This window comes from Chelmon rostratus, chromosome 16 (assembly GCF_017976325.1).
Source record: "Chelmon rostratus isolate fCheRos1 chromosome 16, fCheRos1.pri, whole genome shotgun sequence".
Taxonomy (NCBI): domain Eukaryota; kingdom Metazoa; phylum Chordata; class Actinopteri; order Chaetodontiformes; family Chaetodontidae; genus Chelmon; species Chelmon rostratus.
Genome location: NC_055673.1, coordinates 24,094,173 through 24,109,488, shown reverse-complemented (window position 1 = coordinate 24,109,488; position 15,316 = coordinate 24,094,173). Strand labels below are relative to the sequence as shown.

The window sequence follows — 15,316 nt, the reverse complement described above, 5'->3', positions numbered from 1 at the left end:
ACATCAGGAAATACCGTCCTGTTCCAAATGGGCTGCTCCCACGCACCCAACATGGTGAACACACAGGGAGTCAAAAAAAATGGACATCATCCTCCCCTTAGTCATCTAATGAGGATAATCTCCATTCTGTGGTGGGATGTCTCTAACCACCATATGACATGCATCTGAGCCTGTGTATTAGTGAGGCATGTGGGGAGAGGAGAGAGAGGCTGGGGTAGACCACGAGCATCCAACCCTGTCTCCCCCTCATTCACTCCACATGAGTTAGGGGAGGAAAGAGAAGAAAGAACCCCATCCCGAGTGGGGTGCCTCTACTCAGCATACGTATTACAACTGAAAAACAGCCCGTGCTTCAGTGCATGCATCCTGCCTGGTCCTGACGGCACAGTCCTGGGACAGTCAGAGGAAACAGTAGTTCAGACGTACATTATCTGTTGTGTGAGTCAGAGGGAGGTAGGCAGATGTGCCTGATGGTTGGCGAGTGCAAATATGTGTCTCAGGATGCTGAGGCGGAGCCTTGTTGGTGCTAACCAATAGCAAAGCCCATTAGAGGGCCAAGAATATATGAACTAGAACTATCATAGAGTGCACACAAGTCCAATCCAAGATGTAGAAGTTTACACAAAGAAAACATCCAACACATGAGATGAGACAGGGTTTCACAGTGGAGTCAACCATACAGCTTTTATCTCATATTTGAGTGTGAAGTTTTTCAGCAGGTGAACGTCCTGCTGTATGTAGTTATCTGCAGCACAAATGGCTTTTCATTATTTTTGTTATAGACCCCTCTAATGCGCGTCATCTCCCAGCTGCTGTGTGCTTGTCCTTGAGGCAGGCCTGTGGGTAAGCAGTGAAAGGACGTCACGATCCACACATTCAGCAGTGTTTCACAGAGCGCAGACCCCGCCTGCTGTCTCTTTTTGTACTGTGGTAACGCCGCCGTCCTCAGAGTTGCTGTGTACAGCTACACTTCACAGGTCACATGACGGCCTTTGTGTTATGTAATGTGCTTTCGTTCTGCGCACAGAAAGACGGAGGCGCAGCTGTTTGTGCTTCTGCATGGCTGCAAAGTGTTCAGAGCCGGAACAACACATTAGGAAGCATTGTCTCAAAGTAAAAAACTAGTAGGACGGGAAGACAGGACTTGATTTTAATGTAACCTTTAACAGGCACTGTGTATCTCACCTACATGTATGACACTGGTGTGATCTGCGCACAGTACGTAGTTTGGCAATAGGAACACATGGACATATGTCACTTAAGGAACAGTGTAATATTTTGAACCACACTTGCTTCCTGTCTTACCCAGAGTCAGATAAGACCATGCTTGTGTGTTCAGGAAATGCCTCCATACAGGAACAGCTCTGGGCTGGGATCTGACACAGTGGACACAGTTAGAATTACCGGTCACATGACACACTGTGGCCCAGAGAGACGTCTTTCCCATACACAAGCAATCCAAAAGAAGCGACTGTAGAGCTGCGAAGAACATTTCCTGAGTGTCACACACATTCAAAATGATCTTTTCACAATTTGAGCCTTTAGAACATAAATAGGAGCCACTTTGTTTATTTCTGTGACGTTTTTTATTACCCAAAAGACTGTCAATCAAAAAGAAAGCAGATAAACTCTACTGTACTGTTTTTGTCAGTAGGAGACTGAGCATCGGTCAGTCTCGCTGTTCATTCCAGATTTACTGTGATCAGCACATTGTTCACCAAAGCAATCTATGATTGTAAGATTGTTTTCTTGACAGATAGAAAACCAGAGCATAACTTTCTCTGTTTCTGAGTATTCTCATAGGATCAGCCAATGTTCCGTTAACCTGACAACCCCTGAACACATCTGGAACATATGACCACACTTTGCTGACGTGTAGCTGAGCTGCATCGTCACCTGGAAGCTTCTGTAAGGTGTCGTTTATGCTCTGTTCATGTCTTTAGAATGAATGAGCAGGTGAGCTACATTTTTAGGAGTTATAGTAAGATTTAAGCATATTTTATCCCATTCAGGTTTGCCATTAAAACACTGAACTCCTGCTTCCATAATTGTATGAGCAGAGGAAACAACAGATTCTGTAAGCACCCTCTTCAACAACCTGTCTCCACCTGTATGAGCCATTTATCAATTGTAAGTAATGGCTATATTAAGGCCTAATGAATCATCAGTTAATGCTTTAAAGGTCAGCTTTAATAAGAAAAACTTTTGGGTTGCAAAGTTGTGGGTCCTCCCTGTATGAATGCCTTCGCAGCAGGGACGTCAGGTTCCAGCACTGATGTAAATCTGAACAAATCCCTGGAGACAGAATTGTGAGCTGCTTGCTAAAATGATGTGTTTTAATAACACGTTCATCCTACTGTAGGTTTGATAGCAAACAAGAGGATTTTTTAAGATGGCGCCAGGTGTGTGGCTGTCAGTGACTGCGTTCTAAGAAGACAGGATGTGTGGAGAGTCAGTACAGGACAGCTGTCAAACTGGGGAGGAAGAAAGATTTGATGTGAGACTTTTAAGACTTTACACTGACATCATTTCAGTTATTTTAGAGATTGCTGATCCCCTGATAGCTGCTCTGATTCACTGACCTTGTGTATAGACTCTAAAATGGGAGGGTGACCTCAGGAGATGTGCTGGTTTCACCCCTTTTTGGGCCCAGATGATGTCAGCTCTGTTTAAATCACTCTTTGCAGACCATGGATCTGTGTGTGGCAGCCACTTGAGGGTTGCTGAGACAGAAATGACATTTACTCAATTGAAATTGCAGCACAGTTGTGCAGTGCTGTTCACCTCAAAGCAAGAAGACTGGGACCTGCTGGTCAGCTGGGCCTTTCTGTGCAGGTTTCCTGCCAAACACCTGCAGGTAAGGTGAACTGGAGACCCTGAATTGCCAAAGGTGTGAATGTGACTGTGAATGGTTGTTTGTCTGTATGTGTCAGCCCTGTGATAAGCTGATGACCTGTCCAGTTGTTGTTGTACCCTGCCTCTTGCCCACTGAGTGCAGTGAGATAAGTGTGTGTGGGTGAACAGATACATGGACAATGGATGAACTTAAAGGATGGAGCTCAGGATGATAATACTACTTAATCAGAATGATACCACTCAGATGAGGTGCTCAGAGTCATGGAAAGTTTGAACATGTAAATTCCCATGATAGCTCAATCTGCTGATGAAGACTGTATGACAGAGTGAAAAGCTCCAAAAACAAAAAAAGAAAAGAAAAGAAAAGAAGTAAGTTGAAATTGTTTTGTCAGCTGCTGATTTCAAGGTGAATCATGAATGAGCTGTCAAGCTGAAACACTGTAAGAAAAATAAATTTAAATCATTTTTTATAATCAACATCTGCTTCAACAATGACGAGACAGTGATAGAGGTCTGTTTATTACAGCGTGACTGCTGAGTGTCCTGGTTGCAGCTTTAGAAACACCACCAAGCTCACTCCAAAAACTGTGTGGGGGCCCAGTAAAAGATTGGGGCCCTAGCTGGTTGCCTATAGCTTACCTATAGCCCGCTAAAGCCTGCTGGCTTTCTTTTTAATATATCTGCAAAAATGTCTAAACTCCCGTTTTTGCTTTGTCATTATGGGATATTGAGTGTAGACTGTTGCAGATGTTAGCTGTTAGATGTAGATGTTAGGTTACAACATAACAGAATGTGAAAAAGCAAAGTGGTGTGAACTGCACTGTACATACAACTTTGTAATCCAAAAGAAAAGAACAACCATATAAAATCTTCCACATAAAATCAATACATTACAGTTTTGCTAAGTGTAGCAGTCATTTCCATATTTGGCAGGTGGTGTGTTTCTAACCCTTTAAATGTAATAAATGAATTTGGTTAATCAAATCTTTATCAGTTTGGTTAATCCTGGCTTCAGTGTCACATGTTATGCTCACCCTCTGAAAGCTGTGTGAGTCAATCTCAAATGGAAAGTCAGTGAGGAAGTTTTCAACACAACTGACTCCTAGAATGAAATGTAACGTTGCTTAATCCTGCCACCTGGCGGTCAGTGTAGGATTTACACACTCTGAGGTGAGGTGGATTTGTCAACCCTTGTTACCTCAAGCCTCACTTTCAAAATCATTTTGAGGCTGTTAACCAAGGCATGAAAATGCTGTTTAAAGGAACAAGTTCCCTGTCACAGCTCACCTTTTCCAGCACACTGAAAATAAATGTGGAACCTGATTCTGTTGTCTATGAAGTAGTTACACTTAGGGTGTGTACTCCAGCAATTTAGTACTGCACTTTCAATAAGATGGACTTATGAGAGACAAAAGAGTAGCCTAAATCTATCTGTGCAGAGAGTGAACATATCCTGACTTCTGGTCCCTGTGGGTCAAGCTCCAAGGAACACCGGATCCTGCATTTCACAATACAACCAATAGCACATTTCATTAGAACCCACCGCCTCGTCAATGCCATCTGCTAAACCCAACCTCCAGCCTGTAACTCTATTGAAAGTTCTTTCAAGGTCAACATCTTTCAGCCCGACCTATTTAGTTATGAGTGAACTTAAAGGTCCAGTGTAGGCTACTGTATAGACATTGTGGTACATCATGGCGGACTGTGGAAGAGGACCCGCTCACTAAATGACGAATCCCAGAATGGCGATAGGATGACCTGGCTTACGCTGTCTCTGAATGCCTGGTACTCGTTGCCTTTGCTGTTTGGATTGGTTAGCTTTAGACATGAGGAATGATGATTGGTTGGGGTAAAACTGTCAGGGTAAGGAAATCACAGACAGAGAAGGGCGTACCATCACCATACTACTGTAGATATAAAGGCCTCATTCTAAGGCAATGAAAACACATTTATTCTTAAAATCAGGTGATTACACACTAATGAAAACATTATTAGGATTATTATATTCCATTTGTGTCAGTAGATCCTGTGAATCCTACACACTGGACCTTTAAGCAGACTGAAAGGTTTGAATGAAGTTGTTGGGTGAACTCGAGCACTCAGCAATTGTTAAGTGACATAAAATTAAGAGCTGAGGGAACGTGACACAGAAGAGTTTGAGGCACTCTGCAGGGTCAACAAAAAGGTTAATGAAGTCACACTTGGAAGCAAATTGTTTCAACCTTTATTAAACATAGCTTGCAAGAGATAAATATTACAAAGTTATTTCCTCCAAAATTAGCTTATTTTTTCAATCAATGCATAATTGTCAATCAACTGGCAGTATTCAAACAGCATTATTTTCTTTTACTTTTTTGAAGACCGTTAAATATCAAGTATGTGCAAAAGGTCAGGATTGATGTAAGCAAAACAAAGTGGACTTCAATTAGTCTCCGGTCAATTTCATCATGTTTCTGCCTCCCCAGATGTTTATTTCAACATTGTCAACATTATGCAAAAAGAAACGCTTCTACAGGTAAATTGAAAATTGATAAAACTGATTTTGCAATTAAATGTTTCCCTGCATTAGCAACAACAACTAAGAAGATAAAGCCAAACAGTAGAGGACCATACATGTTGTATGCTGTTGGCAGGAAAGGTGATCACAGATTCAGGGTCAGCTCTTCTCAGGTCAGGCAGCAGCTGTGGCCACTGAACAAAAACATCCTTGTAAGGGTTAGACCATGGTTTCACTGATGGACCAGATTACACATGGATGGAAAATTTCGTGCCAAACTTCATTCTAAAATTGACTATTTTTATACCAAAAATCCCAATGTCTTCAAGAACAGGTCTTAGAGCCAGCAGGTGAAAAGTTGGAACCCTCCTTAAACTCAGGATCACAGCAGTGTTTTTGTGCCCACTTACGACAAATCATGAATACACGACTGACCATTTCTCATTGTCCGTTTATCAAGTCACTGATGTGCTGGTTTATGTTTTGTGTTTTTGCCACGAGCTCCAGGCATACAGATAATGAAGTTTTGAGATATCTGTGCTGCAACATTTTTCCAGAATCAATATCCATGTTAAACTTAGTCACTGTGAACAGCTGGAACTCCTTTCTGTCTTAGAAACAATCCACATGAGAACTGTCTTCATGTGTTCTGTGAACTCTTGGAGCAACAGGGACACTGGAAACCATAGATCTTGGAAAGTCATTCTGAATGTCATCTTTCAATGCTGTGAAGAGCACAAATGATTCAGCACCTATTGTCCAGTCCAGCCACGTCTCAGTGTTTTATAGAAAGCCAAAAGCTTCCTGAATATGTGGACATAAGAAAGTGGTCAGCAGCGATGAAGGACAAAAACACCAGCGTGGTCCTTTGATGAGAGGCGAGTGAACTAATGGTTCGATCCAGTCTCAGCAAATCGACACTGGGTCGAACCGCTAAATCAAGGAAGGTGTCTGAATTGTGTCCATGTGATCCAACACAGTGAAACATTCAAAGTGCTTTCATCGAGAGCAAGTTCAGTAAACGATGCAGTGAGAAGTTATTTCAAGTTTCATTGCCCCAAGAGAAAACAAGAGATGTTCAGAGTGTGTAACGTGTACCAGACTGCAGACCCCGTCTGTCTGAACCAATGAGCACTTTCCTCCAAACTAACTAGTCCACAACGAAAGCGAATGCATCCAGGGAGACCGCATCAAGAAGCAGAGGAGGGGAAAAAAGAATCCCAAACATTTTGCACATTTGTTACACAATAATACACAGTGATCACAAAACGAAATGACAAGCTTCACAATATTCATGGCTTTTTGTTTGCTTTTCTACACAATATACAACCATTTAATTTCTTTTTTCAGTACAAGGGAGGAAAAAAAATGCTTATGTACAATAAGTCATTATTACTTCAAACCTAGCAAATATCGTGTCATTTATTTCATAGTCAATACATTTGTTTTGTTGTTTTTTTTTTAAAACTGCAATAGAAAGGAAACAAACTCAACTGAGACGTCGGAAAAAGAATGACTTTTGAAATCTAAAAATTGAAATTTGAAAAGAATCTGCAGTCCAAATAACGTGTGTGGATGCATCTGCAAAAGAGCAAGAGAGACAGGAGCTTTTTTTTTTCTTCAGCCTGGCAGCAAAAGGAGATGCATGACAAAAACATCGCTAAAATCGTGAGTGGCAGTAAAAATTTACCCCAGACACATGAAAATATATCTCTGCGTCCAATTTCAACTGTTCCACCACAGGGAAAACTGATTCATGTTCTTTATATAATAAACACAAGTGATGTTTTCCAAGCGTAAACTTCAGTTTACATCTCTGAATCTAATCCTAGGTAGTTTCAAAGCCTTGGCCTTAGTCTTCCATTTCACTGGGCTGTTAATCATTGGATCATTGTGATGCGGTGACGGGCAGGTCTGGATTCCTCAAACAGATTTTCCTTGCATCATAACCTGATGAGCCAGAACACATCCAGCCGACACATCCGTCAGGCTAGAAAAAACACCACCAACCACTGTGCACACATGGAGAGCGGAAGTGTAACGATGCAGAGGGTAAGTGACACACATTCACATGAACAAATACACTGACAGGAGATGTGCAGAGGCTCTGCAATTACACCACACATCTCTTAACCTGGTGGAGCTCCATCAAGGACCTCCACTGGAGAGGTGACCGTTAATTATTGGATCAAGCCAAGACTGTGGACTCGGAGACACCTGAAAAGACTGTGGAGGTGTGACTTAGGATCAATCATTATAATAACATTGAACAGTTTGAAGATGCATATATTTATACATTACTGTGGTACTGTCTTGGCTTGAGAACTCTTCTCCTGTGCTCCACTAGCCTTGGCCAAACAACGTGCTTTCCCTTACAGGCTTTCTTCCATTGGCCTTAGAATTATAAGACATTCTGCTACTGCATTAGCTAGAAAAGACAACGCATGTCATCACCCAACAAGGACAAGCATTTTGTTAAAATGACTGTTTCCCCATTAACACGTCGAGTGTTTAGTTTTCACTTGCTGATACAAATTTAGGATGGATTGAAAACCCCAGGATCATGTTTTTGCTTTGTAGACGTCATGGCGCCCTCCATGAGAAATAACACTGAGCAATGAAAATAGAGATGACCCCAGAAGTGCGGCTTCGTTACCTATTTAAGCTAATTAGCTGTTGGGCTAATTCAACAATAATTACCTTCTGCCAGCTTCTGGTACTTTCTAGTACAAAGGCGCTGACAAGACCAGCTAGTCCCAATGTGAAGTACTTTCATTTCTTTTCACACTTCGTTCTTAGCGAGAAGCTAAAATGCGATAGCTGTTTTTAAGATAGTTATACTTTTGGAAAGGGTTTTCACTGACACCTAGCTTCTTTTGCTTTTAGCCTCATCTTACATTTCTGTATCGGCTGCCTTTCAGCAGAATAAGCTTTAAGAATAATAGTCTGCAGCTACGCAAGCTATGTGGCTTTACTTAGCATAGCAGTGCATTGAGCTAAATGGCAATGTTGGGATGCTAACATGTGCACAATGACAATGCTAACAAGTAGCAGTAAGTTTACTATGTTCACCATTTGAGTTTAGCATGCTAGCAGGCTAACATTGGCCAATATCTGACATCAACACTAAACACGAAGCACAGCTGAAGCTGACGAGAATAGCTTTAGTTTTGTTGGTATTTGGTCATAAACCAAAGCAGGCTTCCGGACAAAGTGGAGTTTTGGAACGAGTTTCTGCACAGTGTTGTACAGGACCTTAAGTTATACAGGTTGAGTCCAGAATGAACTGAGTGTAATGTAACCAGACACGTGGTTAGATAGCTATCAAGCAGATCTTATCCAAACACAAAAGTAATCATGACCAATGACCAATCCATTCACACACATTAACTGCACAGAAACCGAGAAATAAACACTAAACTGTTGCCTGAGACCTGACGGAAGGTGTGTTTGGCCACCTGCAACCCTCTGCAACAGTGTCAGTCTCATGTCAATGATGAACCTGTGCTATGTTTCACCTCACTACAATCTGGATCTGCTCTATGAACAGAAAACCCGCCTAGGTAATGAACTAGACTTCATCCAACAATAAGTCACCAACAGTCTTTGCATTGTATTTTGCACATTTCCAAATAAGACAGTTGAAAATTTGAGACTTCTATGTTAGGACTTTTCCCTCTTTGTCAATTATTTGACTAGTCAGTGTGAAAAGTGTTGGACGGTCATCTTAGAGCCATGTGTCAACTGCCTGGTTCTCCCATCTCCAACCCAGATTGCCTTCATGGCCTCTTGTGTCCTTCTGTAAGGAGTCACCATGTTCCATGAATAATACTGCACATTGACTGAACACTGCTTGAAATGCCTGAGCCACTGCTAACTGATAGCCCACCACTCCTGAAGAAACCAGTGAACTGTTTTTAGTACACTTTACATTAGGGTTATGCCAATATATGATTGACAGAATCTGACTTGTCCTGAACATTTCCTTGTTGTGTGCTCAGGCCTTCTAGCTGAGAACTTTCAAATATGAGGTGGGATTGCTTTAGTGACACTGCATGGGAAAGGAGAAAGACTTAACTTAAACCGACTATTGGCTTTTCAGTTATTGGCTTTTCCAGACCGTGAGTCAATGGGACCCTGTACTGAAGCTGGAACATCAACTCAGGCCAGCAGCAGCTTATATATGGGCTGGGTCTATCCTCAGCACAACGGGCACCTGGGATTTAGAAACTGACAGTTGAGGTCCAACATTTACAGAGATCAACACTGGCAAGTAAATTAGGATTAAACCATTCATCATTCATTGAAACACACCTTGATGCAACCCACAATACTAAGGACATCTCCCCTGACTCTCTGGTCTGCCATCAGCCAGCATCCAGACCTTAGCCACTCTCAATTGTAACATTCTTTTCCTCTTTTTAAAAAAATGTTTTTCCAATTGGAAATATGCAAAGTGCTCCTCTGGAGTGAGGCAACTTGTGTGCAGAGCATGCACACAATGATTGATCCATGTCTCTCCCATAAAAGATATAATCCACATCCTTTTTTTCCTCTGAAGCTAGGTATTTATACACAATCCATACAGATATTTCAATAATTTCTGTTTTTAGCTATGTTGATTATTATCGTCTCCAGGGGCTAATACCTCTCAGGTATGCCACCATTTCATTAGGAGACGCCGCAAAAAACAAAGAAATAAACAAACCAAAAAAGAAGGGGAGGTGGGGGGAGGGCAACAATCATAAAACAACCTAAAAACCCAAATATAACAAGAAAAGGAACCCAGATTTCTAGGTTTCTAGGTACAGAATCTGTGGTTGGACACACAAAATGTGCTTCAACCTTCAGATTTGAGTTCTTTTCACTTTCTCACAGAACATGTGATGCCAAGAGGAGCTGCTGGGTAAAAAGGGTTCAGTCTGTGCATACTGGTTAACCAAAGGTATTGAGGGGGGACATGGAGGGGTCAGTGGCAGGTAGTGAGATGAGATGGAACCAGGAGGGAAAATCAACTTGCTTCTCTCAGAGATGAGACCATCATCCCCCTGTGAATAGCTTGTAGACGACATCCTCTGGCCCGTCAGCTCCCTCCTCGCTGGAGTCCGTATCGACTACTGGTCCGCTGAAGGTGCAGTTGAGACGTTGCTGCGTCTGTCAGTCCTGATTAGCACAACTACAGTATGTCCCCGGGACATCCGCCTGCTAACTGTTAAACTATGTAACAGGAGAGGCTGACGTCTGAAATGATGAAACTAATGATGACCTTTTGATGGAGAATGGTGGGAGCCAACTAGCAAAGAAAAAAGTTTTCCAAACTCTGATCACATAGGATTCTCTTTTGTACACATCTGCACCTTTTGTCAGTCACTTCCAGTTAATTAGCTCTGATGATAGCAGGGGGCCTCCTCAAAATTTCTCTCAATTTCATGCCCCGCCCCGGGCCCAATTTTCAGAATGGGCTCTTCATCCTTTTATTTCAAGAGCGAGCAGAGCTGTTACTAAGTTAATATTGTCTGTTTTTGTTCCTATCAGCATTTTCCACTTTGTTACTTCAAGTTAGCAAGCTAACACTTTTTACAAAGCTTCAAAGTTGTTAAACTTTATGTTGCATAGCAACCAGAATGCACCCTGTTGATCTTCTGTCACTAGCAATAGTCACATGTAAGCTTTGTAATTGAGTGGAGAAAGAAATCCTATATGATTATGGCCTAAAGTGGCCCTACAATGATTCACTGTCACTCCCACAGTAAAGGAGAGACAGCTGAGAAACAAAAAATGGACCAAACACTTAAAAAAGAAAAAAGCATAATGAGTAATAGCAACTGAAGCAAAAATGGTAGTTGCAGGTATAATAATAGTGCTACCAACAGCGATAATAATGGGAATTATAATTGTTAAACAACGCTGACAAAGAAGATTTTTACTATAATAAGAACATTTGAGATGCACTGACAGTTTAGTGTCTTTGTCCGACTTGGTGGGTTTTCATGGGTTGGTTTTAGGTAGGCACACGGACAGGCACTGCATGCGATGGGGGGTGGGGTTGGGATGTTGGTTGATCTGGGAGTGCTTCAGTATGGGGTAGTAGGGTAGGATGGGGGTGGCTTCAGAGGGGCAGGAGGGCTGGGTGGGGCTCATTTCTGCCCAGTGATGGACTGCGATATGGATCGAGGTGGGATCATGTCCAACAGGTACTCTCTCTGCCGGTCTGCTAAGCTGGAGCTCTTATGGGCTCCAACCGCCGCTGGGTTCAGATAGGCAATATTTAACCCTGTGGGAACAAGACAGACATGTAAACCATGTCCTGTAAGGTCAATCAGCACTTTACTTAAACTTCAGTTTCCATACATGGTCAAAAAGTGGCCAGGGGTTTTTTGACTTCTTTATTTGAAACAGGCTTCTATTTGAGACAGGCTGGTAGCCCTAATACTAATTATTTTGATCAGGTATAGAGATTTAATACTCAAATAAGAAGTCTCCTCGCTCTTCGAATCTGATCAACACCTGTTCAATGTTTTCTTATTTTCCTGACAGAAATACTGTTCTCTCTCTCTTATTAATTCCAGTCGGTTACATTTTTCTGTTTTTTTTTTTTTTGGTTCGGTGTTAACATGCAGACAATAGAACACTACAAACTCTTCCTGCTCATATTTTACATTAAAAGCTTTCCAGCAGCTGAAAGGATTCTCTTTCCTGTTAGACTGTTTTGAGTTATGTTGCTTTCATTAACTGTAACACTGAGCAATAAATGAATAAATGTTTTCTTCTGCTTTGTCATTCATTGACAGGTCAGAATTAATTAGTGAATGGAAACAGTATATCAAATGATAAGAGAAAGCATGTGTAAATATGTACCCACAAGACAAAGCCTTTGGATCAACTCAGTCTCATTTTAAGTGAAAGACAGCAGTCTGATGAGGTATGAGAGCATGCAGACGTTTAAACTGTTTTACTGTAAATTCATCAGGGCTGTTGGTGATGAGACATGCAGGGGAATATAGACACCATACTTTATTATTATTCAGATTTATGTGGTCTTTAATACATTTTTGCTTGTCCCATAACCAAAGAATGAACAGCCATGCAGGCCGGCATTGTGAGGCTGTGAGCTAAATGCTAAAATTATTGCATGGCTTGTAGCGCTGCGTCTTGGCTTGCTTGGATTTCTCTCTGTATGAAAACAAACTGAACCAAGGGCAACTCGCCCCAAGTTCAGCCACTCATCAACTGATTTGGACCAGAGCAAATAAATATAAGTGTGAACTTTCAACAGCTCCAGCAGGGCGAGCTGTCTTCTTACTGACTGATCGATTCGCGTCAATGCCAGGAGTCACATTCTCTCAATAGTTTAAATGTACAAACTAAATAGTTTTGAATCGGGACCTTCAGTTTTAGGATCAAATAGCACATGAACGATAAGTTTGTCAGGTTTATTAGCTACAGCTGTTATTTCAATATGTCAGATACGTATGAATTTGGCACACTAGCACACAGTAAATACTGTACTGTGGGTACCTGGGATGTTGTAGATCTGGCGACGGCTGTCATGCTGCAGTCTGTTGCTGCTACTGCTGCTGCTGCCTCCACCGCTGCCACAGTGCTTGGCACTGGTCATTCCCATGAGGCTGCTGGCCACTGACAGCTGGGAGGCCTGGGCGAAGTTGGACAGGACACCTCGCGCAGAGTTGGAGAGACCTCGCTGCAGGGAGGCCTGAGGCTGGGGAGCCTGAGGACAGTGAAGGCATCGAATTAACTTCACCATCACCGTCACACAACTGTCACAGTTACTGGATTTAAAGTTATATCAAGTACTAATACCAGAGATTTGCTGGTTACAGCTCAAAACATGCTTGTTGGGATGTACTGCTTTGTTTCATGGCATTATGATTTCTTTGTTTTTTCAGCTACTTATCCTTGTCGGGCTCTTGTAACGTGTTAGGAGCAGTGACTTTATTTAATAGACAACTGAATTGTGCCAATGTAACTGTAATTGTCAGTGGTAGTTCACATCTTCATCAACAACTCGTCATGAAAGCTTGGTTTAGGTCATCAATGCGAAGCTACAGGCAGACAAAGTTATGAATATTAAAACACAAGTGATGGTGCATGTACCTGGCGGAGCGCATGATGTCGGATCATGGTGTCAGTCTTGGAGGCGTTGGGGCCTGTGGGGGCCGAGCTGGGAGAGAGGGCTGCCTGCTGCTGCAGCCTCTGTTCAATCTCCTGACATGGAGGCACACGCACATTTAGCAAGTCACATCGATGAGCACATTCACATACATACATTCACTTAATCCATCCACCTGCCTGTCAGTGTCACACTAATGCCACCTTACATTGCATATATTATTATGCACTCGTATGGTTACATTATTCTGAAACTCACCCCTGGTTATACTGTTATATCCTTTCACTGTTTCATTTTTCTGCCACACACATATATTGTTCATTGTTCCTCTGTTCATTTTTATTCTACACATTTCCATTTTATTTTACTGATTTGCTGGACTCTTTTACATTGTACTGTTAGATTGATCTTTATTCTATTTATCTATATGTTGGAGTTCTGGAGCTAGGCACCTAAGAATTTCACTATACATTGTACAGTTGTACTGAAATCTTTGTCAGACAGCTTAGCTACCAGCTGAGTAGGGAAACACACAGCGCACTGAAAACACTACAGCCTGTATAGCTCAAGTGCAACAATGTTTACAATCTATAAAGTGTAACATCTAAAACTGCTACGAATATAAGAAATATTTAACTGGAAATCTGAGAGAACATAACTTCTAAGTAGGAATTATATAAATATGAGTAGAAAGAATACTGCCAACATGGTGCAGAGGGACAGTGGTACTGACCTGCTCCTGCTGCAGGGCCTTCACAAAGGCGTTCTTCAGCCTGTTGGTGTGCTCCGCCTTCAGAGCCTTCTTCTGGTTGGATGTCATGCACTGCTCACAGAGGATTCGTCCGCTCTTCTCTTGCTTCCAGTGGGGAGTGAAGTCGGTTCTGCACTGGGCGCAGAAGAAAGGCTCCATGCGGGCCAGCGTCCCTCTGAGTTTACCTACAGAGAAGACTCTGCTTCAGCCAACAGTACTTCAGGCAGTGACAGTAAAAACCTGACGCCCAGCTGATGTGCTGTTTGGAGGCAGTATACAAGTAAAGTTTCTCATTGAGGTGCTTTTCTAACAGACTTGCACCTGTAAGTGACGGGAAGATGGCAGATTGGCAACTGAATGTAGAAAAGAAGTAGAAAAGGTAGAAGCACTGCAACGACCCTGCAGGTTGTGCTTACATAACCAGTGAGCTTACAGTGAGTTTACATTTTGATAAATTGTCTTTTGACAACGAGCAGCTTTTTATATCTGAATTTTGGTGCTTACTCTATCCATCAGTGTGATCTCACACACTAAAGTTCAGACTATATGAGAATGATCTGAGAAGTGATGCAGTGGCGTGTCAGCTGCTTACCCTGACTGTCGAGCACACTCTGCACCACCTCCTCCAGGCCCACCATGTAGATGAACTCGCTGTTGGCGGCAGAGGGCAGGAAGTGGAGAAGTGGGGCGGGGGGTTTAGGTGGAGGGATCTCCAGCAGGGTTTTCTCCAGCTGCTTCCTCAGGGCTAGCTTGGCTGCTGCCTGGCTGCTGGCCTGGTCGGCCATGGAGCTCACCCCTCCGCTGGCTGAGCTAGACATGGTGGATGGGCTGACGGCCGAAGCTCCGCCTAGGCCACCCGCCACTCCGCCAGCCCCCGCTGCTGCCGCTGCCTGCATGTGGGCCAGGTTCATATACATGGCACTGGAGCCTGAGCGCTGGGAAGCTGCCACCTGCTGGCTGGTCTGCAGGGAGACACACATTCTCAATGGCTTAGTCACATTCTTAATGTTTGAACATGCCACCACAAACTGCCACAGAATGAAAAACACATTTGGTTCCTGGCTTTGTCAAAGTGAAGTCA

At 42.6% G+C, this 15,316-nt stretch overlaps 1 protein-coding gene across 1 annotated transcript in view; it reads right to left on the bottom strand.

Annotated features, from left to right (window-relative positions):
* Positions 1 to 5,063: 5,063 nt before the first annotated feature.
* gatad2b (GATA zinc finger domain containing 2B) overlaps positions 5,064 to 15,316 on the bottom strand; it is a 51,558-nt gene continuing 41,305 nt past the window's right edge. The window contains exons 7-11 of the mRNA XM_041955795.1: positions 14,828 to 15,197; positions 14,218 to 14,420; positions 13,469 to 13,579; positions 12,872 to 13,082; positions 5,064 to 11,627 (exon numbers count right to left, since the gene is read on the bottom strand). Coding sequence (XP_041811729.1) covers positions 11,491 to 11,627; positions 12,872 to 13,082; positions 13,469 to 13,579; positions 14,218 to 14,420; positions 14,828 to 15,197 — 1,032 coding nt within the window. The 3' untranslated portion in view covers positions 5,064 to 11,490. The remainder of the gene's footprint in view (positions 11,628 to 12,871; positions 13,083 to 13,468; positions 13,580 to 14,217; positions 14,421 to 14,827; positions 15,198 to 15,316) is intronic.